Source organism: Esox lucius, chromosome 19, assembly GCF_011004845.1.
Source record: "Esox lucius isolate fEsoLuc1 chromosome 19, fEsoLuc1.pri, whole genome shotgun sequence".
NCBI classification, from domain to species: Eukaryota; Metazoa; Chordata; class Actinopteri; order Esociformes; family Esocidae; genus Esox; species Esox lucius.
Genome location: NC_047587.1, coordinates 13,569,238 through 13,590,716, shown reverse-complemented (window position 1 = coordinate 13,590,716; position 21,479 = coordinate 13,569,238). Strand labels below are relative to the sequence as shown.

General features: G+C 43.0%; 1 protein-coding gene across 4 annotated transcripts in view; it reads left to right on the top strand.

The window, feature by feature from the left end:
- The window catches only part of LOC105031085 (cGMP-inhibited 3',5'-cyclic phosphodiesterase A), a 111,421-nt gene that overhangs the window by 53,835 nt on the left and 36,107 nt on the right, over positions 1 to 21,479 (top strand). For all 4 annotated transcript variants that reach the window (XM_013138942.4, XM_013138941.4, XM_010905303.5 and 1 more), the window contains 2 exons: positions 14,800 to 14,952; positions 18,767 to 18,880. In XM_013138942.4, the coding sequence (XP_012994396.3) occupies positions 14,800 to 14,952; positions 18,767 to 18,880 (267 nt within the window). The remainder of the gene's footprint in view (positions 1 to 14,799; positions 14,953 to 18,766; positions 18,881 to 21,479) is intronic.

The window sequence follows — 21,479 nt, the reverse complement described above, 5'->3', positions numbered from 1 at the left end:
ATCCTCCTCAACTCGTTGCTTGCCTGGATTGATTAGGGGGCTTTTACCTGCTGCTAAGGAACCATGTGCACAAGACTCTGGGCTGGGAAAACTGAGAAAACCAACACTGTTGTACAATGTGATGTTCTGTTAAACATCTGTCTTTGGTATAAACCAAGTCACAAAATTGCCTTTCAGAGTGCAATTCAGTCATAGCTGGAAAGCTGTCCTTTTTCGATCCAACTTCGGCTTTTCTTCGGCACCTTTAGATGTGTCCTCCATTTGTCATGGTGCTGCCATCCACCATGAGCGCAGCCTTGACACTGTGTTTTTACACGTGATCATAGCTATGTGGAAACATATTAATTTGGTATTTATTGTTATTATTAAAGTACAATGTATTTTGAGGGTAACGAAGAGAGGGAAACCATTTTTTTGTGATTGATCTTTTCCCTCCAATGACCCTCAGGGATCTGATGATTTCTTATTTACACTTCATTTGAATGTGGACACCTATTCAGGTTATTGCTTATGTATGTGATGTGGAACGTCTCTCTCTCTCTCTCTCTTGTTTATTCTTTCAGCTCTCTCACCTTTTCTCTCTTATCTATCGATGGCCAAGAGAGAGGGGAGAGAGGGATTGAACAAATGAAAGAAGGAGAGAGAGGCCTGTAGCAGCATAACACCACATAACACCAGCAGGACCCATGGAGCGTGTTGATCACACAGGCAGCGTTAAGCTGTTCACCAAGGCCATTTATTGATTTCTGCCGTGCCGTTTTGGCCAACAGGAACACATTAGAGAATTTGTTTTCCCCACCGCAACATTTTCCCTTTTAAGCTTTTGAGAGATGTTTTAAACTCAGTGACTTGGTTGTAACATGTAAATATGGAAAGTACTATTCATACTATTCAGACATACTATTCATATATATATATACACTCACCTAAAGGATTATTAGGAACACCATACTAATACTGTGTTTGACCCCCTTTCGCCCTCAGAACTGCCTTAATTCTACGTGACATTGATTCAACAAGGTGCTGAAAGCATTCTTTAGAAATGTTGGCTCATATTGATAGGATAGCATCTTGCAGTTGATGGAGATTTGTGGGATGCATATCCAGGGTAAGAAGCTCCCGTTCCACCACATCCCAAAGATGCTCTATTGGGTTGAGATCTGGTGACTGTGGGGGCCATTTCAGTACAGTGAACTCATTGTCATGTTCAAGAAACCAATTTGAAATGATTCGAGCTTTGTGACATGGTGCATTATCCTGCTGGAAGTAGCCATCAGAGGATGGGTACATGGTGGTCATAAAGGGATGGACATGGTCAGAAACAATGCTCAGGTAGGCCGTGGCATATAAACGATGCCCAATTGGCACTAAGAGGCCTAAAGTGTGCCAAGAAAACATCCCCCACACCATTACACCACCACCACCAGCCTGCACAGTGGTAACAAGGCATGATGGATCCATGTTCTCATTCTGTTTACGCCAGATTCTGACTCTACCATCTGAATGTCTAAACAGAAATCAAGACTCATCAGACCAGGCAACATTCTTCCAGTCTTCAACTGTCCAATTTTGGTGAGCTTGTGCAAATTGTAGCCTCTTTTTCCTATTTGTAGTGTAGATGAGTGGTACCCGGTGGGGTCTTCTGCTGTTGTAGCCCATCCACCTCAAGGTTGTGCGTGTTGTGGCTTCACAAATGCTTTGCTGCATACCTCGGTTGTAACGAGTGGTTATTTCAGTCAAAGTTGCTCTTTTATCAGCTTGAATCAGTCGGCCCATTCTCCTCTGACCTCTAGCATCAACAAGGCATTGTCGCCCACAGGACTGCCGCATTCTGGATGTTTTTCCCTTTTCACACCATTCTTTGTAAACCCTAGAAATGGTTGTGCGTGAAAATCCCAGTAACTGAAATACTCAGACCGGCCCGTCTGGCACCAACAACCATGCCACGCTCAAAATTGCTTAAATCACCTTTCTTTCCCATTCTGACATTCAGTTTGGAGTTCAGGAGATTGTCTTGACCAGGACCACACCCCTAAATACATTGAAGCAACTGCCATGTGATTGGTTGATTAGATAATTGCATTAATGAGAAATTGAACAGGTGTTCCTAATAATGCTTTAGGTGAGTGTGTATATATATACACACACATATTCGGAATTCATGGAATACCTGACGTTCTAATGGAGCATAGCTGACAAGCCATGGTAACCACTCATGTTGCACATCTTGAACACACCGTTATCACATCCATCTTCTTACACTATTCTCTGTCTGCCTGGCGGCAATCAGCAGGCCCACTCCATCATTGTTATTACACATCCCGTGCCAGTATCTGGTACTCAATCACCTCTGGAACAACAAACTGCACATCCCACTCTACAATATGAGCCTCCCATTAGAGCACATTACTCATAATAAGCTCCTTCTTTTGTTCTCCCTGCATTCTCTGTCTGCAGTCACTCCCTCGCTCTCCTTTGTTTTCTTCTGTCTGTCTGTCTCTCTCTCTGTCCCTCTCTTTCCCTCCACCCCCCCTTCTCACTCCATCACCCCTGTTTGTGCTCTGTCTGAGGTGGTGTCGAGCCAGACCCCTTTTAAACTAAGACGGGATACAATTACACGCTGCGCCATATTTTATTAAAAGGAAGAAAATCAAAACAAAACAATGGAATAATCGGCTCATTAAAGTTTTACTGGTAGAGGGCAGGTCCGTTGACCCTGAGCATGCAGCCAACACGGCACCTATCCCACTGCCTGGAGGAGAGGCCCGTTTTCCTTCTCTGTTCTGAGGTGTCTGGTTCCACCACTGATGCTCCGCTAGGAGCGACCTATGGTCCAGGAGAGAGAGACCGTAACAGAGGAGAGAGAGAAGGAGGGAAATAAAGAACTAGATGTTTTTAACTGTAGACTACCGCAGGCCGTGAGAGCCGAGGAGTGTGTCTCTCTGGGGTGCAGTGTTACAGCGGTTCTGCTTAGATTTACACTAAATCACCATGCTGTTATTCTAACCAGAACAACTGGGTCCAGATACTATTTGAAATATTTAAATATTTTCTGCATTAGCTTTTAGCTACCTGTAAAGTGGGGCGGGGTTTTCGCCTTTGATACTGCGCAGATCGTTCCATCTCAGTGAAGCACAACTTAAGTATTCAAAATTAGGTAAAAATAGTACATTTGAACCCACGTCTGCCAGGGAATGCCTCAGCTCCTGCTCCTCTTAAAACCAAACTATTCAGACAGATAAAATCAGCGCCATTACGGTAACAGAATGGCTGAAACATAAAACGACACACTAACGATTGCTTAAAACATGATGAGATTTTTCTTACCAACGAAATAACCTCTTATAGAACAAAAACAATGGAACATTTTCAAGACTCGTGAACTCAGCAAATTCCTCTGTGTAACATAGTACTGTCAAAGTTAAATTGTGTGTGTGTGTGTGTGTGTGTGTGTGCGTGCGCGCCGACATGTGTGCAGGCCTGTTTGTGCCTGTTTTTTTTATCGGTGAGTGTGTATTTCCGTTTTGGCGTGTGTGTAAGTGTGCTTCTGTGTAAAAAGATAGTGTTTGCAAACGCAAACAGGCGGATGTAGTAGCCTGATATGGTTCATATGCAGGATGAGGGATTCAATGGGAAACATCTCACAATAGCATGAAAAAATTAGCTATGTACAATGGATCAGTGTATTTCTGTTTAATCATGTTTTAATTATTTGCATTTATAACTGTGGTCACAAGTGAAAGTTGCTTATACAGGAGATTTGCATTGTGTTCAGGTGTGTGTGTGTGTGTATGTGCTTGCATGCGTGTGAATTTATGTATGTATTTTGTAGATGTGTGTGTGTTATGCTGTGTGTGTTGGCACGGTGTATCAAATAGCATACTCAAATTGGGCTCAGAGGATGCAGCCGATCCCTGGACAATCACTGCGCTGCCTCCTGCTGCCCATGGAGATTAATTGTGTTTCCTGGTCTCTCTAATGTATGACCAATCACGGCCCAGCTTCCTGCTGCCCATGGTGCTGAACTGTGTTTCCTGGTCTCTCTTATATACAACCAATCACGGCGCAGCTTCTTGCTGCCCACGGTGCTGAATTGCGTTTCCTTGTCTCTTCTAATTTACCACCAATCAAAGCTCTGCCTCCTGCTGCCCACAGAGATTAATTGTGTTTTGTGGTCTCTCTCCTGCTTGCCCACGTAGATGCATTGTGTTTCCTGGTCTCTCTAATGTGCGACCAATCACCTTGCTGCCTCCTGCTTGCCCACGTAGATGCATTGTGTTTCCTGGTCTCTCTATTGTGCGACCAATCACCTTGCTGCCTCCTGCTTGCCCACGTAGATCCATTGTGTTTCCTGGTCTCTCTAATGTATGACCAATCGCCTTGCTGCCTCCTGCTTGCCCACGTAGATGCATTGTGTTTCCTGGTCTCTCTAATGTGCGACCAATCACCTTGCCGCCTCCTGCTTGCCCACGTAGATGCATTGTGTTTCCTGGTCTCTCTATTGTGCGACCAATCACCTTGCTGCCTCCTGCTTGCCCACGTAGATGCATTGTGTTTCCTGGTCTCTCTAATGTGCGACCAGCTGAGTCGGTATCGTCTCCATGCGGACGCACAGGCACGCGCAACGCTGTGTTCGACATGCTATTTCGAGGACTGTGTCTTTACGCGCATACGTATACATTTCAAGGTGACCAAGCAGACCACTGTAATTCCGCGTCATTCGTGCCAGGGCCTTCATTTAAACGTCTGATCTGGGAGGAGGTTGATTGGCAGATAGGGACTCGAAGCTGCATCTGAACTGATCGTGATTTTGAACATGGAATGGTAGGGAGGTTTCTCAATTATTTGGTCAATAATAATGAAATTCTGTTTTTATTGTTCAACATGACTGCTTTTCTTATTGTGTTTTTGGAATTGGTAAGCACTTTTTATTTGCTGTAACGCAGGGCAAAACAAGACCTGGGTCTCAGACTGCCTTCTCTAGAAGATTAAAATGCTGAATCAAACTAACTAAATGTCCCGATGTCTTTCTTCCTACTTTACGCCATGTCCAAATGACTCACTCTCTGTAGGAGCGATCCATTTTCGTGTAACTAATTACTGACTACTAAGTTGGGTGTGTGAGGCTTTTGTTGTTAGCTGTCAGATTCTTTTAATTGGAAACAATGTGAAGTAGACACGTGGCCAGGTGAATAAAAGGAATTAAAGTGATCCTTTGGCCTGGCAGAGTTTGATTATGTAATCCCACATAAAGTTATGTAACTTCATTCACGACATGATGTACAGCTCTGGAAAAAATTAAGAGACAACTGCAAAGGAAAGAAAAAGGTGCAGTGGTCTCTTATTTTTTTCCGGAGCTGTATTTCAGAGGAGTGCTCATGCCCTGCAGATGATCAAGGTTTTGTTTGGGATATACATTGTTGGAGGAGATGTAAAGAGAATAAACACACACACATCGTTCTGACACAGATCTGAGCAGATTAAACATGTTGAAATGTGTCAGTGCATCTGTGAGGTTTGTTCACTGCTCTGTCTGGGTCAGTGGCGAGGACATGTTTACGTGAAGTAGATCTGAAACAGCCTGCTCCCAGACTTGTTTGTGTCATTTATGTAGCCATGGTTGTTATGACGAAATGGAATGATCATGCAGAAGTTGGCTTGACGACGCGACCGCATCAGGAACCAGGCTAGCCTGTTTTTTATCTGGTTCCAGTCCTGTGCCATCCAGTTCAAACCCTGAATCCTGACCATACTGCATATTAAATGTGACTTTTCTGTTGACTACTTTTCAGTTTTCTTTATTGATCACCACAGAAATGTTTATTTTCTTGCTTTTAACATGCATTTAATAGTCAGTATGAGGCTGAAAGTCATTTGGGATCCTGTTTGAAGTGATATTCACCACTTTACATCCTTTACTTCTGTAATATCGTCCACCTGGTTGTTATCAGTCTGTCGTTACGTGAGCACAGCCAGGCTAGCCTGTCCTGCTGGGAGTGCAGAGGGTCAGAGACTTGGAGAGCATTAAATATACTGCATTTGTGGAGTGCTTTTTATTTACAGGAGTGGGACAGCCCATATACAGCCCCTGGACAGCCCCTAGGTCAGCCCCTAGGACAGCCCCTAGGACAGCCCCTAGGACAGCCCCTAGGTCAACCCCTAGGACAGCCCCTAGGTCAGCCCCTAGGACAGCCCCTAGGACAGCCCCTAGGTCAACCCCTAGGACAGCCCCTAGGTCAGCCCCTGGTCATGTCTGCCAGACAACAGTTCAGGTTTTGCTTTTACAAAGCTACTCAGAGTTTCTTCTTTATTGTCCAGGCAAACCAAACCCAAAGGCCAGGTAGAAGAGCTTTCAAGTTCGAGGTTTCATGCAGAAAAGCATACTGGTCCTGGAGGTCATACAGAGGAGTACTCAGGAGGTCATGTAGGACATAAGACTAACACTATCCTTGTGCAATGTCAGCATTCCCTGAGATTTCCCACTAATAGTTCTCTAACAGTTACAGACTTACCCATGGGCACTTGCACCACGTCTGGTTGGACCACAGGGGATTTTTCAACATGACATGTGTATGGCATTAGGACAACACAACCCATGTGTCATTGTCCACAATCCTCTCTTCCTGGTTGTGTTTGTGGTGATCCTACCATTGGATGGGACATCACCATCCTCCTCCCACGGCGTGGATTTCCTGTTCAGTGGTGTTATGTTCTCACTCATTTCTCTGTTTGTGTAAGTCTGTGTTTATTTGTAAATGTGTGTGTGTGCGTGCGTGCGTGCGTGCGCTTGGCAGCATTCCCTGAGGGTCAGGACAGAGCCTGTCCAGCCAGCTGTTCTCTGGAAGCACTTCCCTCTTCACAAATATGTATCTTGTTTAGCTCACTTCTAGAGGAAGGGAAGAGCGCAGAGAGGGGGTGGGGGGGGGGAGGGAGGGGTGGGAGTATGGGAGGAGAATGGGAGTGGAACGATTGACATGATCGAGAATGAAAACAAACCTCTGTTTCCTCAAACGGAGCTGAATAGCAGTGAAGTCCTTTACACACACGTGTTCTGTTGTGAAACCTTCAAGACCAACACATGGCCAGGTTGCCAATATAAGCAACATCATTCATGGTGCCTGGCAGCTCGCTGCTTTAACATTTAATGGGAGTTTGGTGGGAGAGAAAGAGCAATCAGATAACATTCTTTAGTGTGTGTGTGTAGGGGGGGTGTGTCACAGGCTACATTCCAAATACCTCTTTATTTTCTATATGGTGCATTATACACAGTATTAAGGGGATAGGGTGGAAGGAGTCATCTGTGTTAAGTATCTGTGGTCTCTGCCGTGGGCAGGGGGAGTCATCTGTGTTAAGTATCAGTGGTCTCTGCCGTGGGCAGGGGTCATCTGTGTTAAGTATCAATGGTCTCTGCCGTGGGCAGGAGGAGTCATCTGTGTTAAGTATCAGTGGTCTCTGCCGTGGGCAGGGGTCATCTGTGTTAAGTATCAGTAGTCTCTGCCGTGGGCAGGGGTCATCTGTGTTAAGTATCAGTGGTCTCTGCCGTGGGCAGGAGTAGTCATCTGTGTTAAGTATCAGTGGTCTCTGCTGTGGGCAGGGGTCATCTGTGTTAAGTATCAGTGGTCTCTGCCGTGGGCAGGGGTCATCTGTGTTAAGTATCAATGGTCTCTGCCGTGGGCAGGAGGAGTCATCTGTGTTAAGTATCAGTGGTCTCTGCCGTGGGCAGGGGTCATCTGTGTTAAGTATCAGTAGTCTCTGCCGTGGGCAGGGGTCATCTGTGTTAAGTATCAGTGGTCTCTGCCGTGGGCAGGAGGAGTCATCTGTGTTAAGTATCAGTGGTCTCTGCTGTGGGCAGGGGTCATCTGTGTTAAGTATCAGTGGTCTCTGCCGTGGGCAGGGGTCATCTGTGTTAAGTATCAATGGTCTCTGCCGTGGGCAAGAGGAGTCATCCGTGTTAAGTATCAGTGGTCTCTGCCGTGGGCAGGAGGAGTCATCTGTGTTAAGTATCAGTGGTCTCTGCCAAGGCAAATAAGGGAAGGTGGTGAACCTTTAGGTTCTCTCCTGTTACAAAATGTTATCCCTCCATCCCACACGAACACATACACACACACACACACACAAGCTTCATGTCTGAAAACATAAGGGGTCAGCAGGTTGAGAAAGTTGAATGAGGTGAAAAGTTAGACTCCCTCTGAGATATTCCTACTGAGCTTAACACTAACTTTCTACCAAGTTATATCCAGCGGAATTTTATTGATGTTTCATCTAAGTGATCTGTCCTTGTGTGTAAAACATCAGTTTGAAATACAACTTTGTTTAGTCACACTGATGCTGCATCTGAAGTGTTTTTCTCGCCTGGGTGCTGTGTAGCCTTATACGGCACAGTTTAAGATTGTGTGTGTGTGTGGCTATGTGTTTGTTTGCCCCAGAAACAAGAGAGCCTACTATATTACTTCAGTGTCACCACTATTCAACTACTAAAGACTGCATTGCCTCACACTAGAACAACAAACATATATTTTCTTCAATTCCAGCAAACATAGAAACTAGACCGATACAGAACCCAACCTGACACAGTCAGACATCCACCCCAGACTGATACAGAACCCAACCAGACACAGTCAGACATTCACCCTAGACTGATACAGAACCCAGCCTGACACAGTCATACATCCACCCCAGACTGATACAGAACCCAGCCTAACACAGTCATACATCCACCCCAACTGATACAGAACACAACTTGACAGTCTGACATCCACCCCAGACTTCTACAGAGCCCAACCTGACGCAGTCAGACATCCATCAGACCGACAGGTTCCTCACACAGCTCCACACCTGCACCCAAACAGTCCTCTTCACAGGCAGACATCTGTCAGTTCACATCAGTCTATCCTATCCGGTCCTTCCAGAATCACAGTGGGAAACCCCAGACGTAGGCTGAGGATATCTTAGTGTTTAAGATGTCTGACCAGGAACCAGTAAGGATGCTAGGTGAGTTGATACCCTGAAAAATCGCTGAGTGAGACAGCCAATTGCCCCGGTTAGTCGCTCTGGGAACAGCTTTTGCTAAATTACTGTAATTAAAAACATTCAATTGTATTACATCGATCAATGAAATTTAAAGCCTTTTTACGTCAGCAGATCCCCAGCCTGAAACCCCAAAAAGCAAGCATTAACAAGAATAATTGATGCACAGTGGCTAGGAAAAACTCCATAGTAGGGTCAGAACCTAGAAAGAAAACTAGAAGGGAGCCAGAGACTCAGAAGGACGGCCATTCTTCTTCTGGCTGTGCCAGGTCAATATCATAAGGTTTAAATGACCTTTCCGGGCCACATAATTTTTTTTGCTTGTTCCAGTGACCAGCAGGTCAGTAAATGCAGGTCGACAGTGTCTTGAGTCTTTAGGCAGAATCCAGATTACATGCACACCCAGGTGGACAAGGGCATGTATGTTCAGTGTCTTGCTGTTCCTCCCGACACCCCTGGTCCAGGATACACGTAATCATACTACTTAGTGAATAGATGAGACTTTAGTACACACCTTTATGTTGAGACTTAGTTTGAGTCTCTCATTAACTGGACGATCATTCCACAATAGAGTTGCTTTGCAAGAGGCTACTCTGCCTTCAGCTGTTTGTTTATAAATTCTAGATATAGTTAGGAGGCCTGGGTCTTCAATCAATCAATCTAATTTATTTATAAAGCCATTTTTACAACAGCAGTTGTCACAAAGTGCTTTACAGAGACACCCGGCCTTAAACCCCAAGGAGCAAACAACAGTAGTGTTGGATTTCAGTGGCTAGGAAAAACTCCCTAAGAAGGCCAAATTTTAGGAAGAAACCTAGAGAGGACCCAGGCTCAGAGGGGTGACCAGTCCTCTTCTGGCTGTGCCGGGTGAGATATTAAGAGTCCAATTGGAATAATTTATACATTTCTCTGGGCTAAATCCTGAGTCTATTTGATTTTAGACTAGGTCAGAAGTATGACCAGGTGGACAAGGACAGGGACAGCAACGGGCCCCCCAAACCAGGTACTCTGCAGGTGTGGACCAGGACCTCATTTCCTCCAAAAATTTTAACAACAAGCCAGTGACTCTACCCGCAAAAGGCATTGAAGGGAGGGCATCCCAGTGGCGATGAGAGCCCACCGGGCAAGACAGCAAGGGTGGACAGTATCAAGCCTACTGGTCACCTTCACGCCAGGCCAGGCTACACCTAATTATAAACCATGCTGTATAGATGAGTTTTTAGTAGACACTTGAAAGTTTGCACTCAGTTTGCATTTCTAACCTTAATTGGCAGATCATTCCACAGTAGTGGAGCTCTATGAGAAAAGGCCCTGCCGCCAGCTGTTTGTTTATAAATTCTAGGTACAATTAAAAGGCCTGCATCTTGCGATCGTAGGTTATGTGTAGGTATGTATGGCTGGATCATTTCAGCAAGGTAAGTAGGAGCAAGTCCATGTATTGATGTTTAGGTTAACAGTAAAACCTTAAAATCAGCCCTAACCCTAACAGGCAGCCAATGTAAGGACACTAGGACTGGAGTAATGTGTTAAATTTTTTTTGTTCTAGTTAGGATTCTAGCAGCCGTGTGCAGCACTAATTGAAGTTTATTTATTAATTTGTCTGGATAACCAGAAAGAAGAGCATTGCAGTAATCGAGTCTAGAAGTAACGAAAGCATGGATAAATTTTTCTGCATCAGTTTATGATAGAAAGTTTCAAATTTTTGCAATGTTTCGAAGATGAAAATAAGCAACTCTTGAGACACATTTTATATGTTCTTCAAAGGAGAGGTCAGGGTCAAGGGTAACGCCAAGGTTTTTTTTACAGTTTTTTGGGATACGACCATGCAGCCGTCGAGGTTCACAGTGAGATCTGCTAACAACGCTCTTTGTTTCTTGGGTCCTGAAACGAGCATTTCTGTTTTCCTTGAGTTTAAGAGCAAGAAATTCTCTGTCATCCACTTCCTAATATCTGAAACGCATGCTTCCAAAGTAGCTAATTTAGGGACTTCTCCATGCTTCATTTAAATATATAACTGTGTGTCATCACCGTAACAGTGAAAGTTTACATTGTGATTTCGGATTATATCGCCCAGAGGGGTCATATATAGTGAGAACAATAATGGGCCCAGAACCGAGCCTTGAGGAACACCAAAGCATACCTTTGACTTGTCAGAGGATATGCTATCCACACTAACAAACTGATATCTTTCAGATAAATATGATTTAAACCAGGCTAGAACATGTCCACGTAGCCCAATATGGGTTTCCACTCTCTCTAAGAGAAGGGAGTGATCAATAGTGACAAAAGCAGCACTAAGATCAAGAAGCAACAGGACGGATGCGGAACCTTTGTCTGAGGCCATTAGAAGGTCATTTGTTACCTTCACGAGTGCAGTCTCAGTATTATGATGGGATCTGAAACCGTACTGGAGTATTTCATAAATGTTATTTGTCTTTAGGAAGGCATTCAGTTGTTGGAAAACAGATTTTTCTAAGATGTTTGAGAGGAACAGGAGGTTAGATATTGGCCTATAATTGTTTAATATGTCAGGATCCAGATGAGATTTTTTTAGAAGAGGCTTAATTCCCGCTATTTTTAATGAGTTTGGTACACATCCGGAGGAAAGAGAGCAATTTATTTTGTTCAGCATTGGCTGACCTAGCACAGGAAATAGCTCCTTAAGTAATTTTGTTGGAATCGGGTTTAGCTGAGAGTTTGTGGGTTTAGAACTCATTACAAATTTAGTAAATGTGTCGAGCGATACGGTATCAAAAAATTCAAGTGTCCACATTGACACCTGGTCAGGGAGGTTCAGGACATTTTTAGGACAACTGAGATATTGAGGACCATAACTATTTAAGGAGGAGTCAGTTATTTGTTTTCTAATGGTGATGATCTTTTCATCAAAGTAGTTCATGTATTAAAGTGAAGACCCTTCACTTGCTAAGGTATATGAATGAATATGGGATCGCCAAAAATTAGAATACTATCTGCCATGACTACAAGGTTAGACAAGAATTCTGGAAACTCATTGAGGAACATTGTGTATGGCCCGGGGGGCCAATAAATAGTAGCTTAATCGGCCAGGTTAATTTTCATTAGTAAAACTTCAAAAGAATGAAACTCAGTGATATGTTTGAGAGTACATTTTATTTACTTTATCTAAATAAGGTTGTTTTTGTTAGCTTTTCTCAGCCTGGAACGAGTCACAGTGGCAATAGGTAAAGCTGTACTAACTACTCTGGCTATGCTATCGACAGACTCCACTATGCTAGCAGGCTGGCTAACAGCCTGCGGCCTGACCTGCACCCTTTCTCATCTTAAGGCTATAGGAGTGAGACTCCTGTCAATGTTCCTAGATAAAAGAAGAGCACCACTCCAGCTAGGATGGAGTCCGTCGCTCCTCAGCAGATCAGGCTTCGTAACCTCTGACTGTTTCATCCTAACGTTGTTGGTGCCAACGTGAATAACAATATCTCTGTACTCTCTATACTTGCCAATAATTCGCTAGCACCAACCCCAGATTTGCAGCTACGTCGGTGGCTCTGTCCCCGGGTAAACAGTGTACGATTGCCGGCTGATTCTTTAGTCTAATACTGCGTGTAATGGAATCGCCAATGAACAAAGTTTTCAGTTTTTCAAGGCCACCGGTAGAAAATGCCTGCCGATCATTCCCCTCCGAAGACGGCTCAGGCTTTGACTCCGACTCCAGTGGGGAAAACCTGTTGAAAGTCTCAGTTGGATTTAGCAATGATTCTGGTTTAACTGGTCGGCGGCATTTCTTCCCAGTGACCAAGAGAAAGTTCTTGCCCGGCTGCAGGAGCTGTGCCGGGGGGCTAACAAGACTATCGTTTCTTCCTGGTGGCACTGACACAGTTTTTTCTATTTCTACAGAGCATAATCCTTGCCTGACATTTGATAAGGCATTTTAATGATACTTAGCCTCGGGTGTTCAGGGGTGAGTAGTTCCGTTAATTTTGTGCAAAAAGAGTCCCGGTGTTGTAAAGTTGGGTAAGAGGTCAACAGATAAAAATATTGCGTTGGTAAAACTCTTAAAATATAATTTTTACCAATTAGTTTATATAGAGTAAATTCAAAAAAAGTTTGGCAGGTAGCCAGGTAGGTAACAGCAGGCAGCATACAGCACGTCAACAATCCGCAATCTCAACAATCCCACAATGGTCTTATGACTGTAGTTTACATGTAAGTATGTACTGCAGGACCAATTCAGGGAGATAATTAGAAGCAAGTCCATGTAACCCTTTGTGGCTTAACAGTAAAACCTTAAAACAAGCCATAGTCAGTGTAGATAAGTTGGTTCTGGAGTAATGTGATAATATTTGTTCTTGATAGCAATGAAAATTGACATTGTGTTTCCGGGTTGACACCAAGATGCAGGACTTACAGTGAAAACCAAAGTGGTCCACAAACAGAGCCTTGAGGAACACCAAAGCATACATTTTGATTCGTCGGAGGACAGGCCATCAAGACATATGAAACTAATTTATTTCTGATAGACATAATCTAAACCAGGCAAGAACATGTCTGTGTAGACCAATGTGGATTTCTAAAGTATCCAAAAGAAGGGAATAATCAATGATTTCTTAGGCAGCACTAAGGTCAAGAACAGGTGGACAGACAGAACTTTTGTGTAATGGCATTATAAGGTCATTTATCACCTTGATGAATGCCGTCTCAGTACATTGATCAGGTCTAAAACCGGACTGGAACATTCTTTAAATAATATCCGGATCAAGGTTTTTTTAAATAGAGGCTTTATTACTGCCACTTTTAGCGACTTTGGTACACATTGGAGGACAGGGAGCAATTTATTACGTTCAACATAGTTGGACCAAGCACAGGAAGTAGCTCCGAAGTAGTTTAGTTGGAATAGCATCCTGGAGACAGCTGGTGGGTTTAGAGCTCATTACTGTTTTAGTGAACATATCAAGTGATATTTAAAAGATGAAACTTAAATGTCCCCATTGATCTAAATTTCTGTGCCATCTCAGGACAACTACGTTTTAGAATGGATTCTTATTTAGGTCCTACTTCTCTTGTGGAATATTGCTTTTTAGTTAACTCCTCAACTGTATCAAAAATATATTTAGAATTGTTTTTGTTCTCCCCTGCCAGGTTTGAAATGTTGGCAGATATGAACGCTTTTGACATTGCATTATACTGTCTTTCCAGTGTAGTCCAAATTGGTACAGAGCCATTTCAGTTCTAATTGTCTGGAGGCTTGCTTAAGGACTCTGATACAGATTTATTTACTCTGACATCCTTGGGTTGGTGAAGGGAGTCTGGAAGAGTATCCAAAAATCTTTGGGTTGTCTGAGAATTTATACTACGGCTTTTAAATGTCCTTGTTCGGAGTGCAGTTGGATTAGTTGTTGTGATGGTAAACATAATACGATGGTGGTACGGTATTCCAGGATTACGAGAAAAAACGTACATCCACAATATCTGTTCCACGGGACAAAACTAAGTCCAAGCTAGTATTGTGGAAATGCTTAAGTCCGAAAACATGTTGGACACAACCTTTAGGCTTGTCTTTCATGTCTTACATAAGGTTGTCTTTCATGGCTTCCATTCAGTCGGCTTGTCTTTCTGCCCTACTTTATATGTAACAACGTTACCATTTGTCTGTAGGGAGTAAGCAACCCAGTAAGCAAAATAATTTGGAAGAGGTCTTTTCAACTTCTTGTACACAAGGAGAAGTACATAGTGTTCCTCACATGACAAACATGCCTTATCTCTTCTCTCTCTCCATCCCTCCGGCCGTGGCAGTCGTCGGGCACCAGTGTGGTGGTGGATATAGCTGTGATGGGAGAGGCCCACGGGCTGATCTCAGACCTGCTGGCCGATCCTTCGCTGCCGTCCCACACCTGCACTTCCCTCCGGGCTGTCAGCAACCTGCTCACCACCCAGCTCACTTTCCAGGTATGAAGTGTGGGTGTTTGTGTGTAGGGGAAAGGGGGTGGGAGGGATGCTAGTCTGTCACTCATTGCCTTTCCTTAACAATGTTTGGCTTAACAAAGACAAACAAAGGAGTAGGAAAGGACTCAACCCTGCTGGAGATCAGCCCTAAGAACAGATGTTACTTCTCTTTGTGGTGCCCAGTCTTTCCTGAGCTGTCCACCTGGGCTGGGCAATATATGGAATTATATTCGAGTTTTAGCACAAATTCTAAAATGCCTGTAAAAAATAAAATGCCTCCCAAGAATCAAGATTCTGTTATATTGTAACATTTTACAAATGCAGCATATCACAGTCTCTGCTATATCAGCCCAATTTCGAATCATGCCCCAATTGCGTGACAACACATGCACAGAGGTTATCCACAAATCACAACCCTAGACAGCCATTCACAAATTGTAACCTCGTAAGAGTTCTACCAAGAAGGTAAGTGAGGTAGCCACTTCAGTCTCTCATGAGGATGAAATCATCCCGAAAAAGGGCAGCAATGTTTTTTCTGTAATGCGGAAGTGGTTCAGGTTTAAGAGGTCTAATATTCAGCAAACAAATGCCCTGTGTAAAGTTTGTTGTGAGACGTAGCAGCACAACCAAGCACCTCCGTCACTTGAAACAGAAACATGCGGAATGGGAAGAATGCCTGAAACTACGCAATGCCGATACTTTCACTCACTTGATTCCCAAAATGGCTGCTAAAAGACATTACCATAGCTGCACCCTTTTCAAACCTCATCCCTTATGACAAGAAAAGTTTGAGGTGGAAGGAGATAACGGACGCAGTGACCTATTACATAGTAAAGATATGGTCCAAATATTTACAGTTGAAAAGCCCGGCTTTAAAAAGTTGCTAGGTGCAGTTGACCACACATATCAGCTGCCAAGCCGCAAATATTTCACGGAAGAAGCCCTGCCACAATTATACACTGCTACCCGCGAAAAAGTCGCAGAGAAGCTGACTAGTGTTTCTTATTTTCCCACCACACACAATCTATGGTCGAACAGAACGTCAGAGAAGAACCTAAGTTTGACAGTCCACTACATAAATGTACTGGATGTACTGGAAAATGCAACATTTCTGCCTCCAGACGTCTTACTTCCTCTGGCATCGTGGAAGATGAGCGAAGACGACAGATGTGCATGACAACTGACAGCGAAGACTGACAGGTGTGCATGACAACTGACAGCGAAGTGCAACAAGGGTGCATGACGACTGACAGCGAAGACCAACAGGTGTGCATGACAACTGACAGTGAAGACCAACAAGTGTGCATGAAGACTGACAGCAGGAGCAACATGATAAATGCATTGCGCTTGAACAATGGAACGTGCACAGGCTTCACCTCGCCATCGGTAAGTGTGACATTGGATAAAGTGCATTAAAAAATGCCAGCTGTATGCTAATGTGTGTTCAGCAGCTGTATGCTGATGTGTGTTCAGGGCAGCTGTATGCTAATGTGTGTTCAGGGCAGCTGTAGGCTAATGTGTGTTCAGGCAGCTGTAGGCTAATGTGTGTTCAGGCCAGCTGTAGGCTAATGTGTGTTCAGGCAGCTGTAGGCTAATGTGTGTTTAGGCCAGCTGTAGGCTAATGTGTGTTTAGGCCAGCTGTAGGCTAATGTGTGTTCAGGCCAGCTGTAGGCTAATGTGTGTTCAGGCAGCTGTAGGCTAATGTGTGTTCAGGCCAGCTGTAGGCTAATGTGTGTTCAGGCAGCTGTAGGCTAATGTGTGTTCAGGCCAGCTGTAGGCTAATGTGTTAGTGGTTGTATCATTCTGCCAAATAACCACCGGCTGTTTTAATTATAACAAACAATTAACTAAATTAATACATTTTCAATCAAAATAATGATATAAATTACATATTCAAACAGTTAGTGGTCAAACATTCCTAAACAATAGAATAGACGTGTGGGTGGGAGGGGGAAAGGGTTGGTGTTGGTTTGACAGATTGAATTAGAAGTCAAGAAAGAAATGCCCTTATTAGGACATTTGGCCAGTCCCTGTGAAGACATAGTCAGTTTCTAATTTAGTGGTTAGGTTCAGGCATAATCAGGGCTTCACTGGTTAGGTTTAGGATTAGATATGCTAGGTTAAGTGTAGCTATAAATGTATATATTTTTTTGATTAAGGTTAGGTTATGGTTAGTGTTAATGGGAGTGTCAGGAAACATAGTGTGGGTGGGTGTGTTCCTTCTAGTGTATGCAGGGTGATAAATGTTTGCCCATGTGTTTTCTTTTCCAAATAGAAATAAGGCTTATCAAGAAATGTTACATGTTATGTGGGAATGCTGTACTTGAAACTGTTGCCATTCTTTGAATCTTTTCTTCATTCTTTTCAGAGAATGGTGTGAAACACCCACAAATTGACTGTGCCATTAGGTTGTGAACAAGGTGGTTAGCACCTTTTCCTTCAACTGGAAGGGGAGGAGAGACTTGTCTGTAGTACAGGCTGAGCTCACTCTACCCACCAGCTCATCACAGAGTCCCCAACCTGGTGGGGGTCAAGACAGAAGATGACCAGCTGGCAGGATATCGACATATTGGAGTCAGTGAACAGAGCCATAGACTCACTACCGGAATTCACTGACACGCTGTCTGCGTAGAACTGCATTAGCATCTCATACCTCAAGCCTGTGCTACTGTAAACCTGTTCAACAGCAGCATCCTGCAGCCAGATGAAGGTGAGAATGAGGTCACAAAGAAAATCAAGAGTGCCACATTACAGTTCCTCAAAGACAAATATGAAGATCCTGACATAGTTGGGATATGGCCTCGCTTGTGGATCCCCGGTTCAGGACAACATGTATAGCAGATGACAAGATTGAGAACATCAAACAAAGAGTTGCTTTTGAGCTGAAGTCTTTGCTAGCGGATGAAAGCACAGTGAACCTGTGTCACTGTGTTTCTTCTAGAAAACAGTTATGTCTGGCCCACAGAGGACAACATCAAAACTGAGTTGTCAAGTTACTTGATGTCCCCAGATCAAGTCCCACTTGAGTGGTGGAGGCTCCATGACGCCAACTTCCCAAGACTGAGTAAGATGGTTAAAAAGTACCTGTGCATTCCTGCTACAGGTACCCCATTGGAGAGGAACTTTAGCACAGGTGGGAACATTGTGACATGTCACAAGGCCTCTAATTAGAGTCAGTAGACAGGTGGAAACAGTGTGATGTGCCACATGGCCTCTAACTAGAGTCAGTAGACAGGTGGAAACATTGTTACATGTCACAGGGCCTCATACCATAGTCAGTAGACAGGCTTGTGTTCCTCTCAAGAAACTTGTGATTTTTCTTTTTTAAAGGAAAATATCTTGTTTGACAGAATCTTATATTTGTATTTATTATTATGCAAATGCATTATTTGTTTGATTTGTGTAATATAATGACAGCCTGGCAAGAAGTGTTGCTCATTTGTTTTGCACATATAAGCCTAGTTCATATTGAGGCCTTGTATATTTTTTATTTATTTAAATAAAGACAATTATTAATTGAATTATGTCTTGGCCTATACATTTTTGTTGTTGAGAAAAACATGGAAAATCTAGAAATATATTGTGAATTCTGAATAAAATCTAGATATTACTTTTAGGCCATATGGTCCCACCCTCCTGGCCACTCTTTATCGTACTAACTATTACAATCCTCAGAACCCTTGGCAATGAGTCAGTGGACTTTGTTGTGCTTTTTTAAATCTTTTACATTAATGGTTTATCGAATGTTGGCTCACTTTGCTGAGGCCAAGTGTTATACGTTTGTCAAATAAATAAATGTATTCATGTGTTCGTCCAGCCCCTGCATCGGCCACGCCTCGCTCTGATGGGCATGAACCTAGGAGACGCATACACCTGCTCTGACTCAGAGGAAGGGCCGGAGAAGGGGGAGAGGACCAATTCCTTACCTAAGGTGAGGGCATGTGCATCATGGGACTGGGGGTCTGGAGGGACCTGACCCACCTAAGGTGAATGGTTATTGATAGTAGCCACTGGCAAGTCTATGAACTCTGACCTTCAGATTGGAAACACACCTTCCAACACATTGAACAGATGCCAACCAAACCATGCAACCAATTGTATGGCCAACACAGTATCATCAATACATATCATACCATACAATGACACCCATCAGAGGATATTAAATAATATGCGGTCTGGTTCTTACTGTCAATAACAGTTTTTTAACCATTTACATATTGGTCTGGAGGAGTTGTTTGTATGTCGGCATAATCTGTTAGTAGAATCACTATCATACCTCAGTCAGCCACATCATTTCAAGTTTGAAAGATTGTGGATTGGATGACATACTCCATGACATAATTATGGGCACCCTAGGAAAAGGAACAAAAATGCTTAGATTTTGTTTTTGTTAATGATACACAAAAAACCTACTGTATCTTACCGTGAAAATTGTAAAAAAATAAATTGGCATCAAGAATATATATTTTTTATTCATAAGCCCAGGATGCTGATAATGGTGCAGAGCATTGTTTTAGGACATCGATGACATGGTTTGTTTGACATGTGTGTGATGGTGTGTGTTTCTGTGTGTGCATTTGAGGTTGCGTGCTATTCCACACGTTATTGGGCCTCTTACGAAGCACCCCCACTGGTACCCCACTCATGTCAAAGTGACGTAAGCCATATACATTCTTGCCATAGTGGGTTTTACACCCTGCAAGAATGGATCTTCCCAAATGAAGGCAACACTGTCATGACACGTGGTACCCTGATGCCGCAATGTGAAATACGACATTGCATTTTCAACTTTATAACTCAACTTTATTATTGTTTCTGGCCGCCCCATCACTCCTCACAGCTTTCGTACAGTGCCACACTGTGCAGCTTAGACATATGTTCACGTTTTAGCGGCTGTGTAGCCTAATGAGTAGGAGGGATTTCATGCTTCCACTGTCAAAGAAAGGACTTTATTTTCATAGAGTTTGAGTGAAGAAAAATACAGCTTGTGTCTAGTGCTTAGTGGGGTACAGGCTCTCGATCTTTCGTTTTCTCTTTCATTTCAGCAGCTGTGTCAACACGACAGATGTTCAGAAGCAGACAGACAGTGAGAGGGATAGAGAGACAAGGAGAGGGAGAAAACGAGAGGGAGTAAGAGAAAAAAAGAGGGGCAAAGATGTAGGTCTACAGTAGACACTCACTATGTTTCCATCCAGTGGGGCGACAGATTTTCATGTGCTAATTCTAATTGTGCTTTAGGAGTCAGTGTGTGTGTTCCCACCAGGCATACGTTCTTTGCACATTAAAAGCAGTGTGTAAGAACACATTGCACACAAATTATACTTTTTCCACCAGTATTGTCATGTACCGGGTAAAAATCTAAGTTAGATTTTTCCGTCGTTTTATTTATTTATTTATTTTTTGCTATGCCAAAGGTTTTTCCTTACACATTTATGGTAAATGTGTTGTTAATCAAGTGGATGGACACGATCTGGTCCGTGGGTTTCAGTGGGCTCTCAGCTCCAACTCTGATGTTTTAACCCCCTAATGAGTTCACTGTTAGGAATGTGAATTTTTATAATGAATTGGCAACATTTAATTCAAACAATTGGTTTGGAATTGTCTGCAAGCTGCACCTTTATTAATAACTGTTTTATTATTCTTAGAAATAATCTTGCCAAAATGCTAATGAAATTAGCCTCGAGTGGCACAATTTATAGTGTTATAAAATCTAACTAACAATATGTATTTTATTTTTCTATATTATATTGAATGGCCTTAAGTCACAGTTAAACAAATTAAAATTGATTGTATCTCTTCTATGGTGTCTGGCAGAGTGATAATATAGTTACATAACCTTTATTTACTGTGCCAGGTAGTTCATGATGGAAAATGTCTTGTAAAAGTATTTTATTTATTTTACAGTTATTTATTCATGTAAGTTGATTAAGAATGTATTCTTATTTTCAGCTACAACCTTGAGGGAATGTTATGGGGAAGCAGGAGCAATTAAAGGTTAACTCTCTTGCTCAAACAGACTAATTCTCAATTACAAATGGAACATTGACAATTCATTTCATTTGACAGTGTTGTAGTCAAGACCACCTAAACCGAGACAAAGTTATGACCAAGACCAGAGTGTATCGAGGCCGAGACAAGACCAAGACTTTGAGGGGTCCAGATCGAGTCAAGACCAAGACTATGAGGGTTCAAAACCGAGTCAAGGCCAAGACCAAGGCAGGGCAAGACCGGGTCAAGACCAGACCATTCTGTAATAATAACACTGAAATAATGATCTTTCAGGTGATTAAACCACGAAAAGGGCATCTTTCTCATTTAAGTAACACCCAGTGTGGGAAAGGTTGAATGATTGAGCGAGCCAGAGAGAGAGGAGCTCATGACACTCAAAACACACAAGCAGTTTGACTAGGTGAAATGTTGATTTAATCTGTAACTGTGTATTTGAGTGTTGTTTCAGTGAAAGTCTCTTTGCAGAATGTACACACTGCTGTGTGTTTTCTTTTGGATGCTATTGTAAACTCTTTGTGGTT